At 39.0% G+C, this 27,168-nt stretch overlaps 1 protein-coding gene across 1 annotated transcript in view; it reads right to left on the reverse strand.

The window, feature by feature from the left end:
* Nucleotides 1-27,168, reverse strand: part of RGS6 (regulator of G protein signaling 6) — a 564,680-nt gene that overhangs the window by 508,047 nt on the left and 29,465 nt on the right. The window contains exon 2 of the mRNA XM_068562720.1: nucleotides 26,927-27,030. Coding sequence (XP_068418821.1) covers nucleotides 26,927-27,010 — 84 coding nt within the window. The 5' untranslated portion in view covers nucleotides 27,011-27,030. The remainder of the gene's footprint in view (nucleotides 1-26,926; nucleotides 27,031-27,168) is intronic.

The raw sequence follows: 27,168 nt of genomic DNA on the forward strand, positions 1-27,168 counted from the left end.
AGCAAACACTAAGAGATCTGAAGGGAGTAACAGACAACAATACATTAATAGTAGGGGACTTCAGTACTCCGCTTTCAACAATGGATAGATCATACAGACAGAAAACCAATAACGAAACACTGAACTTAAACTACACATTGGATAAATTAGACCTAAGATAAATATACATTCTAGTCAGCAGCAACAGAATACATATCCTTCTCAAGTGCATACAAAATATTCTCAAAGGTAAATCATATCTTAGGCTACAAACAGGTCTTAAGAAATTTAAGAAGATTAATATCATATCAAATATCTATTCCAACAATAAAGGTATGAAACTAGAAATCAATAACAGGAGGAAAGGTGGAAAATTCACAAATATGTGGAAATTAACACACTTCTGAATGGCCAATGGGCCACAGAAGAAATCAAAAGGGATTTAAAAAAATTTTTTTGAAACAAACAAAAATGGAAATACAACATACCAAAACCTATGGGATGTAGCAAAAGGAGTTCTAAGAGGGAAGTTTACAGCAACAAACACCTATATTAAGAAACTAGAGGGCTCAGCCATAAAAAGAAATGAAACTGAGTTATTTGTAGTGAGCTGGATGGACCTAGAGTCTGTCATACAGAGTGAAGTAAGTCAGAAAGAGAAAAACAAATACCGTATGCTAACACATATATATGGAATCTAAAAAACCAAAAAAAAAAAAATGGTCATGAAGAACCTAGGGGCAAGACAGGAATAAAGACACAGACCTACTAGAGAATGGACTTGAGGATATGGGGAGGGGGAAGGGTAAGCTGGGACAAAGTGAGACAGTGGCATGGACATATATACCCTACCAAATGTAAAATAGATAGCTAGTGGGAAGCAGCCGCATAGCACAGGGAGATCAGTTCAGTGCTTTGTGACTACCTAGAGGGGTGAGATAGGGAGGGTGGGAGGGAGGGAGATGCAAGAGGGAAGAGATATGGGGATATATGTATATGTATAACTGATTCACTTTGTTATAAAGCAGAAACTAACACATCATTGTAAAGCAATTATACTCCAATAAAGATGTTAAAAAAAAAAAAAAGAAAACAAACTAGAGGGACTTCCCTGGGTGGCGTAGTGGTTAAGAATCTACCTGCCAATGCAGGGGACACGGGTTCAAGCCTTGGTCCAGGAAGATCCTACATGCCGTAGAGCAACTAAGTCCGTGCACCACAACTACTGAGCCTGCACTCCAGAGCCCGCGAGCCACAACTACTGAGCCCATGTGCCACAACTACTGAAGCCTGCATGCCTAGAGCCCGTGTTCCGCAACAAGAGAAGCCACCGCAGTGAGAAGCCCACGCACCGCAATGAAGAGTAACCCCCACTTGCCACAACTAGAGAAAGCCCGCGCACAGCAAAAAGGCCCAATGCAGCCAAAAAAAATTTTTTTTTAAAACTAGAAAGATTTAAAATAAACAACTTAACTTTATACCTCAAGGAAATAGAAAAAGAATAACTAAGCCCAAAGTTAGAAGAAAGGGAATAACAAAGATCAGAATGGATGTAAATGAAATAGGGACTATATAAGTAATAGAAAAGATAAACAAAATTAAAAGCTGGTTCTTTGAAAAGATAAACAGAGCAGACAAAGCTTTAGCAAGACTAAAAAAAAAAAAAAAAGAGGAGACAAAGAAGTAAAATCAGAAATGAAAGCGGAAACATTATAACTGATACTACAGAAACAAAAGGATCATAAGAGACTACTGTATACCAAAAAGGTGAATAACCAAGAAGTAATGGATAAATTCATACAAACATACAACATTCCGAGACTGTGTCATGAAAAAGCAGAAAATCTGAGGAGACCAATAATGAGTCAGGATATTGAATCAGTAATCAAGAACCTCCCAACAAAGAAAAGCCCATGATCAGATGGCTTCACTGGTGAATTCTACCAAACATTTAAAGAATTAATATCAATCCTTCTTAAACTCTTCCAAAAAACTGAAGAGGAGGGGACACTCCCAAACTTATTTTACAAGGGCAGCATTACCCTGATATCAAAGGCAGACAGACAAGGACACTGCAAGAAAAGAAAATTGCAAGCCAATATGCCTGAAGAACACAGATGCAAAAATCCTCAACAAAATACTAGCAAACTGAATTCAAAAGCACATTAAAAGAATCATACGCCATAATCAAGTGGGATTTATCCTTGGGATGCAAGGATGGTTTAACATATGCAAATAAATAAATGTGATACAACACATTAACAGAATGAAGGATAAAAATCATAGGATCATTCTCAACATCACAAATTATTACAGAAATGCAAATAAAAACTACAATGAGGTATCCCTCACACCAGGTAGACTGGCCATCATCAAAAAGTCTACCAATGATAAATGCTGAGAGAGTGTGGAGAAAAGGGAACCCTCCTACACTGTTGGTGGGAATGTAAATTGGTACAGCCACTATGGAGAACAGTATGGAGGTTCCTTAAAAAACTAAAGATAGAGCTACCATATGATCCAGCAATCCCACTCTTGGGCATATATCTGGAGAAAACCATAATTTGAGAAGATACATGCACCTCAATGTTTACTGCAGCACTATTTACAATAGCCAGGACATGGAAGCAACCTAAATGTCCATCAACAGAGGAATGGATAAAGAAAATGTGGTACATATATACAATGGAATATTACTCAGCCATTAAAAAGAAAGAAATAATGCCATTTGCAGCAACATAGATGGACCTAGAAATTGTCATACTGAGTGAAGTAAGTCAGAAAGAGAAAAACAAATATCATATGATATCACTTATATGTGGAATCTTTAAAAAAAGGTACGAAGGAACTTACCTACAAAACAGAAATAGAGTTAGAGATGTAGAAAACAAACTTATGGTTACCAGGGGGTAAGGAGGGGGGTGGGATAAATTAGGAGACTGGGACTGACATATACACATTACTATATATAAAATAGATAACTAATAAGGACCTACTGTATAGCACAGGAAACTCTACTCGTTAATCTGTAATGACCTAAATAGGAAAAGAATCTAAAAACGAATGAATATATATATATATATATGTGTGTGTGTGTGTGTGTGTGAGTGTGTGTGTGTGTGTGTGTATAACTGATTCACTTTGCTGTACACCTGAAACTAACACAACATTGTAAATCAACTAAACTCTAATAAAAAAATTTTTTTAAATCATAGGATCATTTTAATAGATGCAGAAGAAGCATTTGACAAAATTCAACATTCATTTCTGAAAAAAAAAAAAAACCTCTCAACAAACTAGGTGTAAAAGAAACATATTTCAACATAATAAAGGCCCTATGTAACAAGCCCATAGCTAACATCATACTCACCAATGAAAAGCTGAAAGCACTCCTTCTAAGGTCAGGAAAAAGACAAGAATCTATTCAACATAGTACTGGAGGTCCTAATCAGAACAATTAGGCAAGAAAAAGAAATAAAACGCAGCCACATTAGAAAGGAAAAAGTAAAACTATCTTTGTTTGCAGACGACACAATCTTGTACATAGAAAACTCTAAAGACTCCACCCAAAAAACTGTTAGAATTAATAAAAAACATTCAGAGAAGTTGCAGAATATAATAAAATCAATGTACAAAAATCAGTTGCATTTCTATACACTAAAAATGAACTATTTGAAAGAGAAATTAAGAAAACAAACCCATTTATGATAGCTTCATAAACAATAAAATACTTAGCAATAAATTTAACCAAGGAAGTAAAAGATCTGTACCCTGAAGACTATAAGACATTGATGAAAGAAAATGAAGAAGACATGAATAAATGGAAAGATATCCTACGTTCATAGATTGGAAAAATTAACACTGCTAAAATATACATACTACCCAAAACGATTTACAGATTCAATGCAATCTCTATCAAAATTCCAGTGGTATTTTCCACAGAATTGGGAAAAACAATCCTAAAATTCATATGGAAGCACAAAAGACCCAGAATAGTCAAAGCAATCTTGAGAAGGAAGAAAAAACTGGAGGCACCACAATTCCTGATTTCAAACTATATTACAAAGCTATAGTAATCAGAACAGTATGGTACTGGCATTAAAAACAGACACACAGACTAACGGAACAAAACAGAGAGCCCAGAAATAAACCCACAAATATATGGTCACCTAATCATTGACAAGGGCACCAAGAACATACAATGGGTAAATAATAATCTCTTCAATAAATAGTGTTGGGGAAACTGGAATCTATATCCAAAGAATGAAACTGGATCCCTCTCTTACACCATTCACAAAAGTTAACTGGAAATGGATTAAAGATTTAAATATAAGACCTGAAACTGTAAAACTCCCAGAAGAAAACGTAGGGGAAAAGCTCTTTGACATTGGTCTAGGCAACAATTTTTTTGGATATGACACCAAAAGCACAGTCAACAACAGCAAAAATAAATGAGTGGGACTACAACCAACTAAAAACCTTCTGTACAACAAGGGAAACAGTCAACAAAGTGAAAAGGTAACCTACAGGAGAAATTATTTACAAACTATATCTCATAAGGGGTTAATATCTAAAATATATAAGGAACCCATATAACTCAATAGCAATAATAATAATAATCCAATTTAAAAATGGACAAAGAACCTAAATAGACATTTGCCAAAGAAAACAATCAAATGGCCAATGGGTACATGAAAAGATGCTCAACATCACTAATCATCAGGGAAATGCAAATCGAAACCACAATGAGGTATCACCTAACACCTGTCAGAATGGCTATCATCAAAAATTGTTGAAGAAGATGTGGAGAAAATGAAACCCTCGTACATTGTTAGTGGGAATGCAAATTGGTACAGCCATTATGGAAAACGGTATGAAGGTTCTTCAAAAAATTAAAAATAGAACTACCATATGGTCCAGCAAGCTCACTTCTGGATACATATCCAAAAGAAATAAAATCAGTATCTTGAAGAGATATCTGTACCACTGTTCATTACAACATTATTCACAATAGCCAAGACATGGAAACAACCCAAGTGTCCACAGATGGATTAATGGATAAAGAAGCTGATATATATACAAAACAGAATATTATTCAGCCATAAAAAAAGAAGGAAATCCTGCCATCTGTGACAACATAAATGAACTGGAGGACATTACACTTAGTGAAATAAGCTAGACACAGAAAGACAAATATTGTACGATATCACTTATATATGGAATCTGAAAAAAAAAAAAGTTGAACTCATGGAACCAGAAAATAGAATGGTGGTTGCCAGGGGCTGGGGAATGGGGAAAGTGAAGAGATATTGGTCAAAGGGTACAAACTTTGTTATAAAATGACTAAGTTCTGGAGATCTAATGTATAGCATAGTGACTATAGTTAATCATACTGTATTGTACACCTGAAATTTGCTCACAGAGCACATCTCAAGCATTCTCATCACACAAAAAAAGTAACTACATGAGGTGACAGGTGTCTTAATTAAATTTACTGTGGCAAATATTTCATAATGTATACCTATATCAAATGATCATGTTGTGTTTTTTATACACAATTTTGTCAATTACACTTCAATAAAACTAGAAGAAAAGGAGTGGTTCTTCTGTCTTAGTGCCTAGGATGCCTTACTATTCCACCTTTTCCCCGTCAGAGACCCTCTTCTAATTTGATGGTCCTCAAGAGAAGCCCAAGATAGAATATATTGAAGCAGCTACCCTTTGGGCTCTTTAAATCTAATGAAGCATCAAAACTCTGATCTTTGTAAGAGCGTAGGTCTGAAATCCTGGCAGTTACTGTGGCCATTGATCCTAGTGTTGTCTTAGAGTCTCGCAGTGCTAACCCCAGCTTTTACAATCAAGATATTTGCCATGCATGCTCACACTGTTTAAGTAAACATATACCCCCCAGCATCCTTTTAGAATAAGCCTGTGAGACTCAGAACAGTACAGCATCGGGGTTGAAGTCAAACTCCAGTATTTACCATCTGTATAGCCAGGGCAAGCCACTTAACTTTTTGGTGTCTCAATTTCCTCATGTATAAACTAGGGGTAATAACAATAGCCACAACCTAGGATTACTGTGAAGATCAGATTAAATAATACAAAGCATTTAGCATTGTGGCTGGAATACAGTAAGTGATCTGTAGATAGTAACTGTTAATTTTACTATTTTTATTACTGTTATTATTATACAATTATGGGTCTACACCCATTAATTCATCTAGACTCTCCATAATACACTGGTTAATGAAAACCACTCTCTAAAAAAATATATTGTCAAGGTGTGTGCTGTTCATGGCAGCTAAGATGTGTTGCCATGGCCACAGCAAAGTACTAGTTCCAATTAAAGAACACAAACCCTAGTGACTTAAGAGATGGAAACTAAAGGAACAAGTTCCTCAGAAGAAATAAGTTCTCTCTTAACTTACAGATTTTTTGGGTTTTTTTCTGTTTTTTAAATTCCAGAAGTCTGACGGGTGCTATTATGTTAAAAACAGGATACTTTTTTCTTTAATTCTTTTCGATTGTAAAGACAATATCTCTTTAAAGTAAACAGGCTATTTTCATAACAAGCAAGGTAACATTAACACCAAAGGAGTCCCTTATTTGAAAGGGTCCAACAAATCAACAGAAGAGACAAATGATCTTAAAGAATAATGAGGAAAAGACATGAATGAAAATTTCACTTAAGAAGACATATGGGGTGACTTCCCTGGTGGCGCAGCAGTTGGGAATCCGCCTGCCAATGCAGGGAACATGGGTTCAATCCCTGCTCTGGGAGGATCCCACATGCTGCAGAGCAGCTGGGCCCACGTGCCACCGCTGCTGAGCCTGCGCTCTGGAGCCCGTAAGCCACGGCTACTGGGCCCACGTGCCACAACTGCTGAAGCCTGCGAGCCTGGGGCCCGTGCTCTGCAACTGGAGAGGCCGCGGCAATGGGAAGCCCACACGCCGCAGAGAGGAGTAGCCCCAGCTCGCCCCAACCGGAGAAGGCCCGCGCAAAACAATGAAGACTCAACACAGCCAAAAATAAATAAATTAATTAATTAATTTTTTTTAAAAAAGATTCTCTCCAAAAAAAAAAAAAAAAAAGAAGACATATAGGGGAGGGATAAAGTAGGAGTTGAGATTAACATATACAAATTACTATATATAAAATAGATAACCAACAAGGACCTAGTGTATAGCACAGGGAGCTATACTCAATATTTTGTAGTAACCTATAAGGGAAAAGATTCTGAAAAAAATAGATATACATGTATGTATAACTGAATCACTTTGCTGTACACCTAAAACTCACACAACATTGTAAATCAACTATACTTCAATTTTTAAAAATATAGATGAGAAATATGCATAAGATTAGTGTTTATCTGTATTTATAATTTTTAATGTGATTTAAAACAATGAGGTTTGATTTACATATTACCACAAAGGTTTAAGAGTCCCCACTATAGGCAAGGGTGTGAAGAACAAAGCCCTGTTATATACAACCTGAGAAACGGATATCAAATCAACCTGGCAACATAGATCAAAAGCCTTAAAATGCACTTGTTATTTTAATTCTAGGAATTTATCCTAAGGAAATAACCACCAATATGCATAAACACATAATGAGTGGTTAAGAGCTTGGCCTCTCAAAATCAAACAAATTTAAATTCTGTCTTTTCAACTTGCCATCTAAAGTGAGGCCAATTACCTACCTGTTCTTTATCTGAGTTTCCTCATCTGTTAAATAAAAAGAATGATACCTACACTTCACAGAGTTATAGGCAGGAAAAGAAAGTACATAGAGCAAACACAGAAATGTGCCAAGGTCAGCATAAGGCCTCAAACAACAGTAGCTATTATTCTGATTGGTTAAGTAAATCATGATATATTGATAAAGTAGAATACTGTTTAGCCATTAAAAATGATATTCTAGAGCAAACATAGGCAAACTACAGTCGAACCTATGAGCCAAACTTGGCCCACTGTCTGTTTTTGTAAATAAAGTTTTATTGAAACATAGTCATGATCATTCATTTACATATTATCTACACTTTTGCACTATAACAGCAGTATGTCCCACAAAGCCTAAAATGTTCACTATCTGGCTATTTACAGAAAAAGTTTGCCAACCCCTGATCTAGATGAATATTTAAATCATGGGAGAATGTTCTCAATCTATTTAGTGAAAAGAAGTTTCCTAACAGCAAGAATAGAAAGTCTCCATTTTTATTAAAATATGCAAATAGGAAAAAAGGTATGGAAGTAGGTACTTCAAAAGTTATCTCTGAGTAAGAGATGGGGCTTTACACATTTTATTTTCTTCTTTGTGTTTTTATCTATAATTTCTGGTTTTTCTTTTTACAATAAATGGGAACTATTTCTGCAATAATAAAAAAACTAAAAGAAAGAAACTAAGCTGTTTTAATTATGACATAGAGAGAAGACAACACACTTAATGGTAAAACGGATATTTTTAACTGGTGAGAGAAATATGGATTTGTATTCTCATCTTCATTTCTTCTTATTCTCTCTCACAGATAGGAATGTGAAAGATGGGGGAGAGGGAAGAAAGAAAGCAAGGAGGGAAATGTGATAGCAGAATTGTTACATGACGTGGAGAGCAGCCAAGCCCTGTCATTCCTAAGATAAATAAGTTTGCAAAGCTTGGAGAGTTGCTACCAATCTTTGAACCAAAGATTGAGTTACACGATCCATCCAGTAAAAGAAGTCATGTGGCCCCAAATCTCATCTGGGAAAGATAATGGGATATGTTTCAGGAATGCTTAACCAACAGGTCTGTTCAGCAAATATTTATTTAGTGCCTAATTGGTGCCAAGCGTTTACAGTATCATAGGGAGACAGACACAGAATGTGACACATACAAAAATTAAAATATTTACACGGCACAGAGGGGTGAGTGATGGTTCTTGTCTGATCTGATGGAGAATCAGATTCAGGTTTTTTACTCAGATGCTAGCTGGGGAATGATGCTCCCACTGAACTGCAGAGGGAGAAGTTTCAGGAGGGCAAACAAATATTTATGTTCTACCAGTTGAGTTTGCAGTAAGCAAGGAGAATTCAAACAGAGATGCCCTTTTGGTAGCCGGATGCAGGCGTTTGGAATTTGGAGGGGGGATAGCAATTTCAGGATCGACAGATCAGTATATGAGTACAGGAGTTTGCCCCCAGACCACATGCATAAGAGAAGGAGGCCAAGGCTTCCTGGGGCGGGCGGCGGAAGTTACTCCAGTGACAAACACTGAGAGGGAAAGTGCGAGATTGGGGCGAAACCAGGACAGAGTGTTTGTTATACATGCTTAAGATGGATCTTCTCCGGTATTTAAAATTTGCCTAAGATGAAATTTGTTCAGCAGTAAGCGGCAGTTCTGATTAATGATATATTCCTGTGTCTTCAAGAATGCAAACCTTCTTTGAAGCTGCATTTCCCTATGATTTTTCAGCCTTTTTCTGAGCAGAACACATGCATTATGCCATGTGGTAAGGATCATGTAAATGGGAATCCATTTTTGGTTTTGCTTTGCTTTGTTTGGGCCAAAACACAAGCAACAGATGTGGTGATGAGGAAGAAAAAGGGATTCAGACATACACTGTATTCAGCAGAGCCACAATTTTCAAGTAATGTCCAAAGACACCTAGGATGTGAAATTTGTCTTTGGAGGCCAGCTGGTGACCACCAATGAGGATGAAGATGAGCCACCACTGAGGGTGAGCCTAGACAGTAGCACGGTCCTCGGCTAAGATCAATCTGAGTGACACAGTCAGGCCAGCCCTGTCTCATAGAGAAACAATGGGAAGTAATGTACAGGACACCAGACCCCAGGTCAGAAGGTCTGGCTCTGCCACTAAAAGCTAGTTGACCCTAGACAAGTTTCTTAACCTCTCTGAGCCTCAGTTTCCTGATCTACAAAGTAGAAATAAATAATACCTCAGGACTGTCATGAACATAATGTAAAGGATATGGAAGGAACTATAAAGGGGAAGTTAATTTTCTTCCTGATTTACTGAGGTATAATTGACAAATCTGTATATATTTAAAGTGTACAACATGATGATTTGACATAACATATAAGTTGTGAAATATTTGCCACAATAAAGTTAATGAACACAACCATCACCTCACATAGTTACCTGTGTGTGTGTTTGTGTGTGTGTGTGTGTGGTGAGAATGCTTAAGATCTACTCTCTTAGCAAATTTCATACACAATACAGTCTTATTAACTATAGTCATCATGCTGTATATTAGAGCCTCAGAACTTACTCATCTTATAGCTGAACGTTTGTACCCTTTGACCAACATCTCCCCTTTTCCTACCAGCCATCCTACCACCCAGCCCCTGGCAGTTCTGATTCTACTCTACCATTCTACTCTTTGGTTCTATGAGTTCAACTTTCTTTTTAGATTCCACATATAAGTGAGATCATACAGAATCTGTCTTTCTCTCCCTGGCTTATTTATCTTAGCATAACATTCTCCAGGTTCATGCATATTGTGTCGCAAATGGCAGGATTTCCCTTGTGGTTCATGGCTGAATAATATTCCATTGTATACACATACCATATTTGTTTATCCATTCATCCACTGACAAACACGTAGGTTGTTTCCATATTTGGCTATTGTGAATACAAATCAAAACCACAATGAGAGTAATAACCTAAACGGGAAAAGAATTTGAAAAAGAATGGATACCTGTATGGGTATAACTGAATTACACTGCTATACACCTGTAACTAACACATCATTATTAATCAACTATACTCCAATATAAAATAAAACATTTTTTAAAACCACAATGAGATATCACATCACACCTGTTAGGATGGCCATCATCAAAAAGACAAGAGACAACAAGTATTGATGAGGATGTGGAGAAAAGGGAACACTTGCTCACTGCTGGTGAATGTAAGTGGGTACAGCTAATATGAAAAAACAGTATGGAGGTTCCTCAAAAAATTAAAAGTAGCACTACCATATGATCCAGCAAGCCCACTTTGGGGTATATATACAAAGAAAACAAAATTAGGATCTCAGAGAGACACCTGCACTCGTATGTTTGTTGCAGCATTCTTTACAACAGCCAAGACACAGAAACAACCTAAGTGTCTGTTGATGGTAGTTAATATTATTCCTGAATACTATATCTCAGTGATTAGAACGTTTTGCTTATGAGCTTGTGACAGCCCTGCTATCCTAGATTAAACACCAGAATTAAGCAGCTCCCCAGGTGGTTGGACTGTTCCTTCCAGGTCTTATGAAAAGAGCCTGGTCTGTGAAGAAATGGCTTCACACCTTGAGTGGAACCCCAGGCATAAGCTTACCCACCAGAAGCCCCTGTCCTCACAGGCAGAGTGGGAATAACAGCAGTGAACTTGCAGAGGTGCTATCTGTGTGAGCAATCACATGCCAAGCCCTGGTCAGATACCCAGACAAAGTGGGTCCTGGAGGGAGGAGAGACATTTGGATGCTGCATCTGAAACGTAGGTAGCTAGTGCTTTTCCTACCAGGACATTTCAGAACACACAGCCCAACACTTCCAACGGCTCAATATGCTCTTTTTCATTAAAAAAACAAACAACCAGACAAACAAAATCTCTCCTGTAAAGCACTGGTATAAGCTCTGTGACCCCTCAGTAAAGGGGAACATACCCTTCCAGGGGGGAATGACAGGACCTGTGTGTTATTTATAGCACATGAATGCACCCTGGTCCCCGAGTTCTCTCGTGTGCCCATCCTGCAGTTAGACTCTCCGTGGGTTCCTGGAAATGAGCCAACACTATGCAGAATCACTGGGTCTTGGTTCCTATGGAAATATTGTCCCAACAAGGACGTTGGCAGATGCTTCTTCAGTCTCTTCCAAATCCCCTAAACAGAGACTGCAAACGGCTCTGTAAAGGGCCAGTTTGTAAATATTTTAGGCTCTGCCAGTCACATGGTCAGTCTCTTGTCACAAGCACTCAACTCCTCCACGGTGGCACAACAAAGGCCACAGACAACTGGTAAAGCAATGGCGTGGCTTTGTTTCCATAAAACGTGATTTACGAACACTGACGTTTGAATTTCGCATAATTTTCACACATCATGGAATGTTGCTCCTCTTTTGATTCCTCCCAACCATTTCAAAACGGAAAAACCATCCTTAGCTGGAGTGCCATACAAAAACTGGCCTGGTGATGGATTTGGTCCCAGGACAAGCAGTTTGCCGACCACTGTCCTAAAGTTGTAATGTGTCATCAGCTGCAGTAGCTTGTTTGTTTTTTTTCACCTACTGACCTCTCCTTCCCAGGAAGGCAGTGAACTTAATGATATTAATAATTTCTTGGAGAAGAAGCTCACTCCAATCCCTTGCTGACAGTTAGGCTCTACCATCTGCTTCCTTGACTAGCTCCTTGGACGGGCTCTTCTACCTTGAATCCTTCTAGCATCCAGGGTCATGCTCTTCCTGGGCAGTTTTACTGCCAACACTAGCACTTGTGTGCATTTTGTTGGCCATTACATATCACAACTCCTCGCCAGCACATGAAAAAGGGTGGACAGAGAGGCCTCAGGAAAGTCAACAAGCAGACTGACATTCCTCTCAGGCTAAGGCGAGTGCCTTTTGACAGCACTCTCTCTTATCGCCTAAAAAAAAATGTAAGGTCATGGTCTGCTACTGTACTGGCTGGCTAGCCATGAGGAAAGTGTTTACTAATTATTGCTCAGTACCATAATTTGTATAGATTCTAAAATATAAAATAACAGGAGACAAACAGTCCTATAAGGAAGCCACACGATATGGGGCTACATTAAAGGAGGTTTTCCTTCATTTATTTTGAATGCACCTGCTCGGTCATTTCCCTTCAATGGCAAGGGCTTGCTTGTGTCCTGAGCAGGGCCTAATAAGGGCACCCAGTGAAGAGGAAGGAAGGTCTTTAACTGAAACACCCTCCCATCCTCACTGCCGGTTGCTGAAAGGCTTCTCTTTTCTGCCCTCAGATGGACTTGGCCCAGTACAAACGGATATCCCAGACTTAATTTAGGTTGTATCTACCAAACACTGAAAATGATAAAATTCCAAAATTATTTTCCCTTCCCTTTCCAAAGATAGACAGTGTGACCGGCAGAATAAATGCCCTTTCCAAAGATGTCCACATCCTAATCCCCAAAACCTGTGAATATGCTACCTTCCATGGCACAAGGGACTTTGCAAGTGTGATTAAGTTAAGGGTTCTGAGATGAGGAGGTTATTCTGGGGTATCTGGGTGGGCTTCATGTAATCACAGTTTCCTGTGAGAGAGAGGCAGGAGGGTCAGTCAGAGAAAGAGACACAGTGACTGAAGCAGAGATCAGAGTGATAAGGGGTCCTGAGTTGAGGAATGTGGGCAGCCTCCAGAGAAAGGAAGGAAATGGATTCTCCCACAGAGCCTCCGGAAGGAATGCAGCCCGGCCAAATCATTTTCGACTTCCGACCTCCAGAACTCTAAGAGAATAAATCTGTTTCGTTTCAAATTGTGGTAATCTGTTACAGCAGCAGTAGAAAACTAATACAGGCAGCTGCTAAAAATGTGCCAGATAAAGTATCGTTTCTAACAAGTCAGCCGCTTTGTCTCGTGACACCTAACCCTGGAAGATGAAAGGAAAGTTCTAGCCCTCTCTCATGCAGGGTCCCTAAACTCCAGACCCACTAAACATTTAAATAAAATAAGATATAAGATGGTAGGTTGAAAGGGGCGAGTGGGCAGTTCGAGAACACTGTAGACATGTATGAAAAGCGTTATCCAAGAGGACTGCAAAGGATGAGATAGAAATGGAATGTGACTTATTTATAGCAAAGCCTGCCTCCCCTCCCCAGTGGGTGACAGAAGGGCTGTTTTAAAGTTTTATTCTTCAAACTTGGCTGCAGGACTTGGCTGCTTCTCAGGACTGTGCTTTTGTATTGAGCTTTAAAATATAAGAAGCAACCCCATGGTTAAACTATAGGCAGGGGTGGTGAGGCAGGAAAAATGCTGTGGGGAGTGAAAAGAGGCTGAGATGTTATTCTTATTTAGTTAGTTGCTTAAGATAAACAAATAGAGGATACAATAGCAAACGGCTTGGAAAGGTTCCAGGTTGAAAGTTTCTGAATCCCCCAGCCGTTGAGGCTCTGGAGACAAGGGTGGTGCTGCAAAGCTAGTCAGGCACCAGCACAAGGAGGGGCTGGTTTAGAGGCTGAGAGTGAAGCAAACACTGGCCCTGATTATTAGAAATCCCCTCACTCTCTCTCTCTGCAGTCTGCTGACACAGAGCTTTACCGAGGGAAACATAGTCTAACCACGCAAAAACCAAGATTGACCCTCTAGAAAAAAAATGTGTGTGTGTGTGTGTGGTGGGGGGGGGGTATCAGGAGTTACAATACAGTTTATGCCTTTTGACCTAGGAATTCTAAATTCTGCTATTAATTAGGAGAGACTAAAAAATTAAATTATGGGACATAATCCACTTAGGATATTAAGCAACCTTCAAAACTATGATAATGATAATGTCTTGTGGCACAGATTAATGCTTAGGATATGGCAGGGAAACATAAATTGTACCCATTAGGTACCCATTAGGTACCCATAAATTACCCATTAGGTTAATGTATTATATATACACTGCTTATACAAATTAAAAAACTGGGAGGAAACAGACCAAAATGTTACTGTAGTCGTATCTGCATGGTAGGAATATGTGAGATTTTTTTTTCTATAGTTCATGCTTCGATTCTTTCAAAACGCAATTATAACTTTTAAAATGGAAAACAAATTGTTTTTTAAGAGGAAAGGGAGAAAGAAAGTCAGTTGGTGGAAAGCTCAGCTGTACCAATATCTTGCCATGTGAGTTTCAGAACTAAAAATATTTTATGATTTCATGCTTCAGGGTCTCCATACGAAGAATGAGGCTATTATTACATCAGGCACAACTCCTAGATTTAGTATTATAAAATATACTATCTCCTAACTACATCTTATGTTTGATTTATTTACGTATGTATGTATGGCTGTGTTGGGTCTTCGTTGCTGCGCACGGGCTTTCTCTAGTTGCGGCGAGTGGGGGCTACTCTTCGTTGCGGTGCGCGGGCTTCTCATTGCGGTGGCTTCTCTTGTTGCGGAGCACAGGCTCTAAGCACACAGGCTTCAGTAGTTGTGGCAGGCGGGCTCAGTAGTTGTGGCTTGCCAGCTCTAGAGCGCAGGATCAGTAGTTGTGGCACACACGCTTAGTTGCTCTGTGGCAATGTGGGATCTTCCAGGACCAGGGCTCGAACCCGTGTCCCCTGCATTGGCAGGTGGATTCTTAAGTACTGTGCCACCAGGGAAGTCCTATCATCTTATGTTTTCTTAACATCTCATATTTTTCTCAGATAGCACCCATCACCTAGAATCATTTCTTGGCTCTCTTTCTACCAGACTGAATCCTACCCTTTCTTAAAGATGCAATTCACATCATTTCTCTTCACATTTCTTTTCCTCTGGATGCCCATCCTGTGCACACCAACTCTCCTGTAATTAATTATAAACAGCCTTGAAATTTCCTTTTTTTTTTCTTTTTTTATGTAATTCAATGTATTTTTAAAAACCACATGCTTTAAAATAAAGCAAGCCCAGATTCAAACACCCATACCAGTTGTTTAACCCTTCTGAAACTCAGTTTCCTTATCTGAATTATAGGGTGACCACCACCTACCTAACAAGCTATTCTAATGATTAAATGATTCAGTGTATGTTCAGCACCCAGGACAGCATCTGGTATACACTGGGTAGCCAATAAATGCTTATTTTCTTCCTTACTCTTGCACCACCCCTGGTCTCCCCAACTGGGAAGATTGTCTAGGACAATCTAAAATTGTCTAGGACAGGGACCATGTGGTACCCTACTTTTTATTCCCCCACACAAAAGTGTGTGGGGGAATAAATTACAGTGCCTTACCAGAAGCAGATGTTCAATAAATATTGTACTTGTTGGGGCTTCCCTGGTGGTGCAGTGGTTAAGAATCCGTCTGCCAGCGCAGGGGACACGGGTTCAAGCCCTGGTCCAGGAAGATCCCACATGCCGTGGAGCAATTAAGCCCGTGCGCCACAACTACTGATCCTGTGCTCTAGAGCCCGTGAGCCACAACTACTGAAGCCTGTGCACCTAGAGCCGGTGCTCCACAACAAGAGAAGCCACCGCAATGAGAGGCCCGCGCACCGCAACGAAGAGTAGCCCCCACTCGCCGCAACCAGAGAAAAGCCTGCGCACAGCAATGAAGACCCAACGCAGCCAAAAACAATAAATAAATAAAATAATAAAATAAATAAAGGTATTAAAATATATATATATACTACTTGTTGATTTGTTTTTTGCAAGGAGCGCTAAGCTTCAGGCAGAGAAAAATTAGAAACTATTACAGGTTGAATTGTGTCCCCCAAAAAGACATGTTGAAGTCCTAACCCCTGATACCTGTGTATGTGACCTTATTTGGAAATGGGACCTTTGCAGATGTAATTAATTAAGTGAATATCAGATCAGAATTGGACTGGATTAGGGTGGGTCCTAAATCCAATGACCTTATAAGAAGGCCATGTGAAGACACAGAAGCCGGAGGCCATGTGAAGATGGAAGTTAAGATTGGATTTATGCAGCCATAATCCAAGGAACACCAAGGATTACTGGCAGCCACAAGAAGCTAGGGAGAGGCAAGGAAGGATTCTTCCTCAGAGCATTCAGAGGGAGCACAGCCCTGCGGACACCTTGATTTCATACGTCTAGCCTCCTGAACTGTGACAGAATAAATTTCTATTATTTTAAGCCACACAGTTTGTGGCAATTTGTTATCGCAGCCCTAGGAAACAAATACAAAAATGTTCAGAAGTGTCATACCGACAGGTACAAACTACGTCCTGTTTTCTAGACCAAAAAGCTCTTTAGAGCCAGGTAAGATTTCCTTTAGATAAAGCTTCTTTTCAGGCCCATTGCCTATTAGAGTTATTTGCCTGACATAGTCCCCCTTTCTAGAGTTCTGTAGAACTAGGCTGGGGTGAATACATGTCATTTGGGTACTGTGGTGATATTACACTTTAGAGTCATCTTCCTCCTCCTACTTACCCCAGTGACTGGTGCCACCAGCCACCCAGCTACCCAGGCCCAAATCCTAGTCATCAGCCTCGAATCCTTCTCTCTCACCCTCCAAGTCAATTCTACTTCCTAAATATACTGAAAGTCTCTCATGTTCTTCATCTCTGCCACTGCCACCCTAGACCAATAAACCACTCAGGAAATGTCTTTTCTAAAACATTTTAAGAGCAAACTGAGGCTATCAGGGACAGATCTATCTTCCTTCAAAGCCAATGTTCTAAGGTTCTACTTCTGGCACTCGCTAAGTAAATGTTTCAGGATAACCCTCCTGTTGAGAGTAACCAGAGAGACTGAAAAATGTTTTGTTAAATTTGTCTGAAGGCATTGTAGCGCTACAAAGGCAGTAAGAACTTTAGACCAAGATCTGAGAAAGAAGAGAGCTAAGAAGATGAGCCTGGCAATTGGAGTTTCATTTTCCTCTCAGGACACTGCCAATTTCTTAAACAAAAGGCATGACAGAGAAGATGATCTGTGCTTTCAGATGTCTCATGGAGCTCAAGGGACAACAACTGAAGGTCAGAGTCACCAAGGATGAGGAAACTGAGCGAACATCCAGGGGTTTTGTTGGGACCAGAAGAGCTCGCACCCAAGAGTAAAGGTGATCTAGAAATACACTAGCCCTAACAAGAACTAAAATCCAGCTACATGTACTCTCTGTATCTGATTAGATTAAGGTAGTCTGCCCCTTGCCTAACTGATAGAAAAAAGAAACAGTTAGAACTAAGTACCCTCTGGAGTAAGACAACTTTCCCCCAGAGCCTTAAAAATTATCTCTCAATGTTAGTTATATAAACAATGTGCAGAACTTAAGAAAAAAATAACTAGAAAAAAATTTGAAGACAATATAAACAATCAAGCAAGTGATATAGATTTTGAAGTATCAGGTACTAACTTAATAACTATGATTAATATGTTTAAGGAATTAAATGACAAAATAGAGAATTTTAGCAGGAAACTGGAAACTATCGAAAGGAATTCAATGGAAATATTAGAACTTAAATAGTAATAACTAATGTTATAAATTCAATTGGATGGATTTAACCACAGATTAGATACAGTTAAGGAAAGAATTTGTAAACTGGAGGTTGGGTCAGTAGAAAACATCCATATTGAAACACAGAGGAATAAAAAATACAGAAAAGAGCATAAAGAACATGAAACACAGAGAAAAAGTCATACTGTATGAACTAAATCCCAAGAAGAGTAAAAAGAGAAAACTAGACATAAACGATACTTGAGAAGATGATGGCTGAGAATTTTCCAAACACCAATCAAATAAAAAGAACTGCTATTAACTTTAAGAACAATAAGTAAAGAGAAAATAACAGCTCATAGTAAAATTGCTAAAACCGAAGTGAAAGAAATCTTAAAAGCAGTCAAAGATTAAAAACAGAGATTATATTCAACAAAGTAACAAAACTGACAGGTAACTTCACAACAAAAACCATAGAAGCCAAGAGACAAAGCAAGTTATCATTAAAGTGTGGAAAGAAAATAACTGACAATCTAGAATTCCATACGTAGGAAAAGCACCCTCCAAAAAATGAAGATGAAACAAAGACATTTTTAGACAAAGAGAAACTGAGAGAATTTATGTCCAGCAGACCTGCACTACAGAAGAGTCTAAAGGTAGTTCTTCAGACAAAAGAAAAATGACTCCAGATGTAAGCACAGAGGTGCAGAAAATAATTAAGAATAATGGAAACAATAATTTTTAATACATCTACATAACCATTATATTTAGCAAGTAAAAGAAAAATGGTAAAGTCTTATAGGGTTTTAAAAATAAAGAACAGTCAATCTGACCATATCCCAGGATGTCAGTAACCATCTCCCTTTCAAGGCAATTATTAGGTCTACCAGAACAGAAGTTCAGTAACCTAACTGTGGGATCATCCCAAATATGAATAATTATTTAACTAATTCCCTTTCAAGAGACATTTGATTTATTTCCATCTTTGGATATTATTCACCAAAGAGTATGGATATTCTTTTGGAATGGGTGTGTGTCTACATCTGTATTTATATCTTTATATATTTTTTCCATTCCCTCATTGCCTTTTTTCAATTTTGATTTGTATTTGCAAACTAACAGACTTTTTAAAAATAACCCTCCTATCCCCCCAATGATTTAACACATTTATTTTCCTTTCACAGACATTTATTAACTTTTAGTTTTTCTTGTTCAAAATCCTGAGAATGGGGAATCTCCTCTGCTGCCACTCAGGTTCTCCATAGTGTAAGGATACAGGAGTATCAATAGCTAGAGTAATAAACTGTCTGCCAAAGTGTAAAATCTTAGACTCTTTGAAATGAAATGAGGGAAAAAATTTGAAAAAATGAAATGAAGCCTTAAATACACCAAAGGCTTTCAAACTAGAAAGTTATATATTCAGGGAAACACATCACATTAAACCACACTGAGCTATTCTCCACACTAAAAATACCATCCCTTTCATCTGTGGACACTGATACCACTGGTCTGGGACTTGCCTGCACTCCTGTCTCCTGCCAACCAAGATAATGGGATGGGAAGCATTTCCCCTCACAAGTTTAATCCTAGGGGAAATGGAAAACAGAACAGTTTTTTCTTAACGCAATTAAGAACCTTCAAAATATTTAATGAAAGGAATCTTAAAATGCAGACTGAACAATTAGTTATCCAGAACACTCTCTGTAGTTTGTCCTTGGGAATTTTATTTAATGTTAAAAAAAAGAAAAGAAAATGAAAGACAGCCAAGACCAGAAAGTATTTGTTTTAAACATACTGACATCCCTGTGTTTTAAAGTTTTACTTGGGTTAACTTTTTAAAGAAAACTAAAAAGAAAGCAAAGGAGGCTATGAAAGAATAAGCATAATAAAATGTGGATTCCTTTATTATGGATTATTAAAGCCCTGGAATGTTAGAACTGAAAGTGCTTTTGAGATCACTCAGCCTAGTTAACACTTCACTTCACAAATGACAAAACTGGACTTAATAAAACATAGAAACAACTTGCGCAGTGCCAAAAGTGAACTAGCGGGGCAGTGACAATAAACAGCCAGATATCCTGGTCCAGTTACAGCCTCTTTCCATGACCCTCTTGATTTATCTACATACAAGAAGAGGGGAAGGCAATCCAGTTCCATGGTTATTTGGTTCAAAATTTTGTTGCCCCAGAGACCTTCAGACAACGCCCAGGTATAAGCTAGTGAGAGGAACCCTCTCATTCCCTCTCGTTACCCTCAGATCTGCCCTGCATCTTATCAGTCACCAAATCCTGTAGAGTCTACCTCCTAAACAGCTCTCAAGCACTTCTCTTCATCTACATTATCACTGCCACTGAGTTGGACATCATTTTTTCCTCCCATGAATTCCTGTAAAGTCACCGAACTATTCTTCTGCTTACTAATCCTACCACTTCTCTTACAGCCTCCCTCCGCAATCCCATCCTGAACACTGAACATATGACTTCCCTGATTTAAATCCTTTTGTGGAGAATTTCATTGCGAAGAAAAACAGGATCTCAATGGATTCTCTTTGCTTCGGGGATTAGACCTGTATGAGTCAGAGGCTTATCGGCAAACAGATGGCACATAAAATATAGGACAATTCAAGGAAGGTTTATTTCAGAAAGGATCAAGTATAAAGAAGTAGCAGGGCATAGGGGAACCATAAGGGAACATTCAGGAACCTCTGACTTGTGGAAGTAGAACCATGTGGTAAATGGCTTCTAAAGTGGCCCATAATGATCTCTACCTCTGGGTATTTGTGCCCTTGTATAAACCCCTCACCTTGACTGAGGGCTAGACCTGGAGACTTGCCCCTAATGTAAGGGATGGAGTGTTACCTCCAAGATTAGGTTATAAAATAGTGTGACTCCCACTGCCAACCCCCCCACCCTCCACCTCTTCCTAGCTTACTCTGATGAAACAGGCTTCTATGTTGTGACCTACCCTACAGAGAGACACATATGGAAAGGAACTGAGAGTAACCTCTAGACAACAGACGGTGAGGAACCGAGGCGATCATTCAATAACCCTCGAGGAATTGAATCCCACCAACAACCACATGAGTGAGCCTGGATGTGGGCCTTTCCCCAGTTGAACTTTCAGATGAACCTGCAATTCCAGCCAACATCTTGACTGTAGCTTGTGAGAGATCCTGAGCCAGAGGACCCACCTAATCTGCACTTGGATTATGGACCCACAGAAACTGTGGCAATAAATGTCGTATTTAAGCCATTGAGTTGGGGGGTGATGTGTTATACAGCAATAGATTACTAATACAAACTGGAACCACCACCCCAAGGCCCAAAAGGATGAGTCGAAGAAAAGAGTATCTGGACCCAGAGGAGGAGAGCAGTCTGCCTAGAGAGGAGCAATGACCTTCAGTCAAGGGACACAGCCAGTGCGAGACCTTGCCAAGAGGGGGCCAGGGGAAGAAATACCCTGACCTTGCTCTTCTTCCTCCCCCCCGCCCCACCTCTCCTCAGGCTACTATGGACCAAATTCAACTGAAAGCCAGAGGTCACGGAAGCCCTGTAGATGCAGTCCACATGGTACAGTGAGCAGCACATAGAGCAGGGGAGTGTGGGCGCAGAGACAGAAAGAGAAGATACCTGCACAGCATCCAAACTCCTTGCCTGATGCATAAGATCTTTTATGATCTGGCCCTAATCTACCTATCCAGCTTTATTTCTCAACCTTCATCACAGAAACCTAGCTCCAGGAAAACAGCCACTTAAAGTTTCCAGAACTCAGTATACATCACAGCTCTGTCCCTTTGCATGTGCTAGTCCTTCTGCCTCCACAGTTTTTCTCCCATTCTCTGCAAGGTTAATTCTTATTCGTCTTTCAAGAATTCAGGCAGGCCAAACCCTCTGGATGCCTTCTATGACATCATCATCCTCTCTCCTGATACGGACCTCCCAACCCTTCTATCTCCTCCCAGACCCCTCAGTGTACCTCTATGTGCATTGCAATTGCCTAGTTACCCCATCTCTGCCCCATTGGCCAATGGGTTCTTTCAGGGAATAGTATTCATCTTGCCTTCCTAGCATCTAACACTGTCTGGCACACAAATGACACTCACTACGTATTTGCTAATTAAAGAGTTTCTAATCCTCGTCACGCCTTGGTCACCAGGGTCTGCAGGTTCCCTGACTCTCAATTGCGCTGGCCTCTACAACTGCCTTCAATGAATTCCAAAACAATGTCCTGTTGCTAGCTTTCTCAAAATCACTGCAGAGAGGTTCTGTGCACATTATTTAGTCCAATCCCCATCACTTTACATAAGAGGAAATGAAGCCAAACAGTATTTTATTTATTGAGTTTATTTATTAAGTTTACCCTGTGAGTAAACAGGGTTAATTTTATCATGCTTCTTTCTATTTTATGTAGACACTAAATACATACATATTTTTTGTAAGAAGTGTTCCTTAGTTGGGAAGGAGGAAGGCAAAATAAGAAACAGAGCCAGGAAGATGAAGTTCCCCACCGAGAGAACCAAAGCAGTAAGTGAGCCAGGGCTCTTGGCTCCCTGTTTGGCATCTTCCATCACACTGTACCACCTCCTGACCCTAGCCTGGGTCACAGTAAGCTACGATTTTCTCTGTCCACCTACCATTTAATTTCCCAGAGTTCTACCAAATCAAATTGCCAGTCCAGGTGGAAATTTGTCAAGAGACATTACCAACACCTCTCAGAGAACCAAATAAAATCAGAAAGCAACCTACTCTCACTCAAAAGAATTCCTAGTTATAAAAGAAAGTAAACATTTCAGAACATCTTCACCCAGGAAACAAGAGCACTAGCAAGAAGAATGAAACTTGAGCATTACAAATGTTCAAAGGTAACCCAAGTCACACCTCTGAGAATAACCTCGAAAACCAAAGATCTGCCACGTGGTATTTTCATTTATTTAACCAATGGCTTTCAGCCCCAACAATGTAGTAACGGTAGTTTGTGGTTGATAACATAACAGGAGAGAGGACACCAACTGGGCTGTCGAGTTACCTGGACACAATCACTGGTTCACTGGGAAATTGCCAAGTAACCTTCAGCAAGTTATGCATCTTCCCCATACTTTAGTTTTCTCATCTATCAGATGAGGGTATTGACGAGAAAATCTCTAAGATGAAGCTACTAAAATTCCTCAATTCTAACTCTATAAGAGCCTGGTTTTTCTACATCTTGAAAGATCTGCAAATAATTACAAAATCAAAAACCCAATTCAAGACACCAACTTCCCCATGACTTTACACTGCATACTCCACCTGGATATTTTAAAAGACACTAAATAAATGTGTTTCAAACATAGCTGGGCATCAGATTCTCTTGAGAACACTTTAAAACTCAGATTCCTAGGACCCAGCTCAGACATATTAAACAAAAACAACTTGGGGGTTCTTTGAGGACCAGCATTTTTATAAAGTACCCCTAAATGATCTGATGTACAGCCAGGTTCAAATATCATCACTACATTGGGCAATTCAATGACCCCAGGATCTTTTGGATCCAGGAATATTAAAAAAAAAAAAAAAAAAAAGTTAACAGGTCTAGACAACAATGAATAATTAAGGTTTTCTTTTAAGTAGATTTTTAATGTGACCAATACATTTTTCATGCACACCTCCAATCCAAAATGTGAATATGAAGGATAAAAAAACTAAATTAGAAAGTCTGCTCAAGTCAATAAATAAATCATGCCTTGGGAAAGTATAACTTCTCATAGTTAATGACATAGAACACATGAAAAGAAAATGAAGAGTATTCTGAAAAGTATAGGCTTAAGAAACCCACAAATCATTACTCATATGTCAGAAGGTTACCATCCTAAATGGCATTTAAAAGTCACAACAACATTATGGACATAATCACCCCACTTATTAGTCGGAGGTTTACTCAAAAGTTTCATTTCTCTAGATTTAGCTTTTTAAATGTCAGCATCTGAATCAACATAACATAGTCCAAGCAAAAATTTCACACTGAAAACATCTGACAAGAGAAAGAAATAACAAGCAAGAGAAAGAAAATTAAAATGAAGGCACTATTTGCACATTTTTAATGTAAATTTTTGCTGTACAACTCTGAGAAAAGGTTTGATTTTATAGCTATGACCTTGAATAAATCATTACATAAGAGGACTTCCATAGAAAATATTTTGAATCAATCTTGGTTTCAAGATTCAATCTTTACCTATACCTTGAGGATAGTGTCCTGCAGTAGGTAAGTCTTGGTCATAGGCAATGGTCAGTCTACAGCAGAAAACTAGGTGAATATCCCATGTTTCAAACACAACCAGGGCCTAAGTTAGTCAAACCAACTAGGTTTAAATGATTGCAGGTCCTGGACCTATAGGGGGCAATAAGTGTGCCTGCTTTCTTTCTAACAGATTGCACAGATCCAATGTCCCTTTTATACCAATTAACTAACATAGCAAATAACATGAACACATACATACCCCTCACAGATTTATCATGAGGAAGCAAGATAGATTTCCAATATAGAAACCAAATAACTAATAGTCATTTCTCTAAAGGATTACAGCATTTTACAACTTTGTAGCTAAATTAAAATTAAAAAATGAAGAGCCCCCTGATACCACCTAAAAAGTAAAAATCAAGTTCCCACAAACCTGTAGGAAGTTTTCCCTTTCAACATAATACCAAACATTCTTGTGGGAAGGTGTTTGGATTACATGACCTTTACATTTCTTATTAACCTTTAATAATCCATTAATTTGCAATCTCCTGAATAATATAAAAATATCTGCATTGTTTTCCTGTGTCATAAAAAGCAACTCACTGTGTGAATGCACTTTAATCACCTTACTAACAGCATCAACATTTATACATTTTATAATTTACTTCCTCTCCAAGTGTTACTATCGCTACAAGACCAAAAGATAAAAGAAAAAGAAGCATTAATCATGGACCACCTCTATGCCAAGCAGGATGTAAGATGCTTTAATTACCTTATCCAAATGAATCTTCACAATAACTCCTGGAGGTACTATCCTTTCTCCCACCTTTTCCCCCTTTGCTGGATGAAGAAACAGAGACTCACAGAAGTTAAATAACCGACTCCAGGTCACACCACTAGGAAGTGGCGGAGTTGCAATTTTAACCCAGATCTGACCCCAAACCCCATGTTCCTATGAGCTTGGCAGAGGGTCTCCTAGTTTGAGGTGGGTTAAGAAGGTAATGAATAAACGTCTCTATATTATTCTATATTCCTCACAACTTGGTTAGCCCCACTAATCTCTTTTTTCTTTACTACAACTTAATAAACATCTGTCTTAGGGATGGGTTATCTAAGCCTTCTTTTTCAAAGCAAAGGATTAAGGAATTTGGTACTATAAGCAAGATTAGTTTGAGAGCTCTGTTTTTACAAGGAAAAAAGAAAAATTCACCATATTGATCATCCAGGAATATCTAGTTCAACACTGCACATATGATTAACATAGATAGAACACAGAATCTTGCAGAATACACAGAACTCAGCAGACAACTCAAATACTTAGTGAAATGAACGAGATGAACTCATTTTCCTTATTAATATATGATACAGTTAGGCTACATTTTTACAAACGTGCAGACATCAAAAAGGTGTATGAGAAGCAGCTACTGTTTCCTCAAATTCAGCAATGCACAAATAAAACTTATGTACCATATTTCCTTCCTTTAAAACATATGCTTCCCAATATTCTTATTTGAATTAATAGCACCAATGCCTTTCTATCACCCAAAGGTCAAAAACCCAGTTATCTTTGACCCTCTATTCACCTTCTGATTTCATATTCATTCCGTTTCCAAGTCATTGTTAATTCAGACTCTTTAATCCCTCTGCTCAGTCCTGCTCATTTCTGAGGGGCATTTTCCCTGCTAGATTAGGGTCCTCCTTACCTTTCTCACAGACACAGAAGCACCCCACCAAAGCCTCCAACCCACCCTCGATAATAGTCCACTTGGCACACTGGCGCAAGGCTCATAATCCCAAAGAAATGTTGGTCTTACAACTCCCAGCACTAACGTTTTTGATGATTAAATTGCCTATGACTCAACATTCTAAAATCTGGCTCCATCCCAGACTGTCTTCCCCAAGTCTCTCCTCCATTTACTCCAATTACTTGTAATTCATCCTCTGCCCAAGCTTACTGGTTCTGCTTGCCCTTCACTTCCTCTAGCTCTTTGCCTTTGCTGAATGCATCTCATTGCCTGCAACGTTGCTCTTCACTTCTGCTTTCCACAGAAGGGAATCCTACAGATCCTTTAAAACTGAGTTCAAAGGCCTCTCCTCCACAACCCATCCCAGATCTCGGAGGCTGGAAGTAATCGCCCCCTCCTCTGAGATTATGTAACACTCTACTTCTCTTTCGGAAATTAACACTTGGATGCTATAACAGTTATTTGTGTACATCTTATGTCTCCTACCAGCTGTAAACCATTTAATACATACACACCTCTGTGTCCCTCCCACAGTATCTAGACCAGATCTTATCTGTACTATGGGTTTGAAGAACATTCGATTAATTAATGTTACACTAAGGCCTTTACGCAAAAGGACAACACGTGTCTATCTGCATTGTTCAGGCAATCTTTGGTTTAAAGAAAACTAAGCCATATAGTGATTTTCAAGTGTTCAATACCAAGGATGACAAGACCTAACTTCCTTGAATTTTAAAATTGGGGAATCAGAGGATATGCGAAGAAAATTATTCATTTAACAGTCAAGGCCGTTTAGGCAGAAAACATTTGCGGAGCTATCAACCGTCAGTCAACCCTACACAGAACACAGACACGTACACGGCAGCGCCCCCAGCGTTTAACCAGATGCCTTACTTTGCGGTAGACTATCATATTTGGAGAACTCTCCTCTGGGTCTGCAATCCCCACTGTTCTTTGATCCCCGGATCCCTGAGCCATCCTGGGTGTCTTCACTCACACTGCAAAAATAAATAAACAGACCATTAAGAGAGGAAAGAATTACACAAAAGACATGCCATGCAAAGAACTAAGTATCTTTTGTCAGGTGGCATGGAAACAAAACGTGATGTAATTTCTTTTTTTTCCTCATTGCTTTA

This window comes from Eschrichtius robustus, chromosome 1 (genome assembly GCF_028021215.1).
Source record: "Eschrichtius robustus isolate mEscRob2 chromosome 1, mEscRob2.pri, whole genome shotgun sequence".
Taxonomy (NCBI): Eukaryota; Metazoa; Chordata; class Mammalia; order Artiodactyla; family Eschrichtiidae; genus Eschrichtius; species Eschrichtius robustus.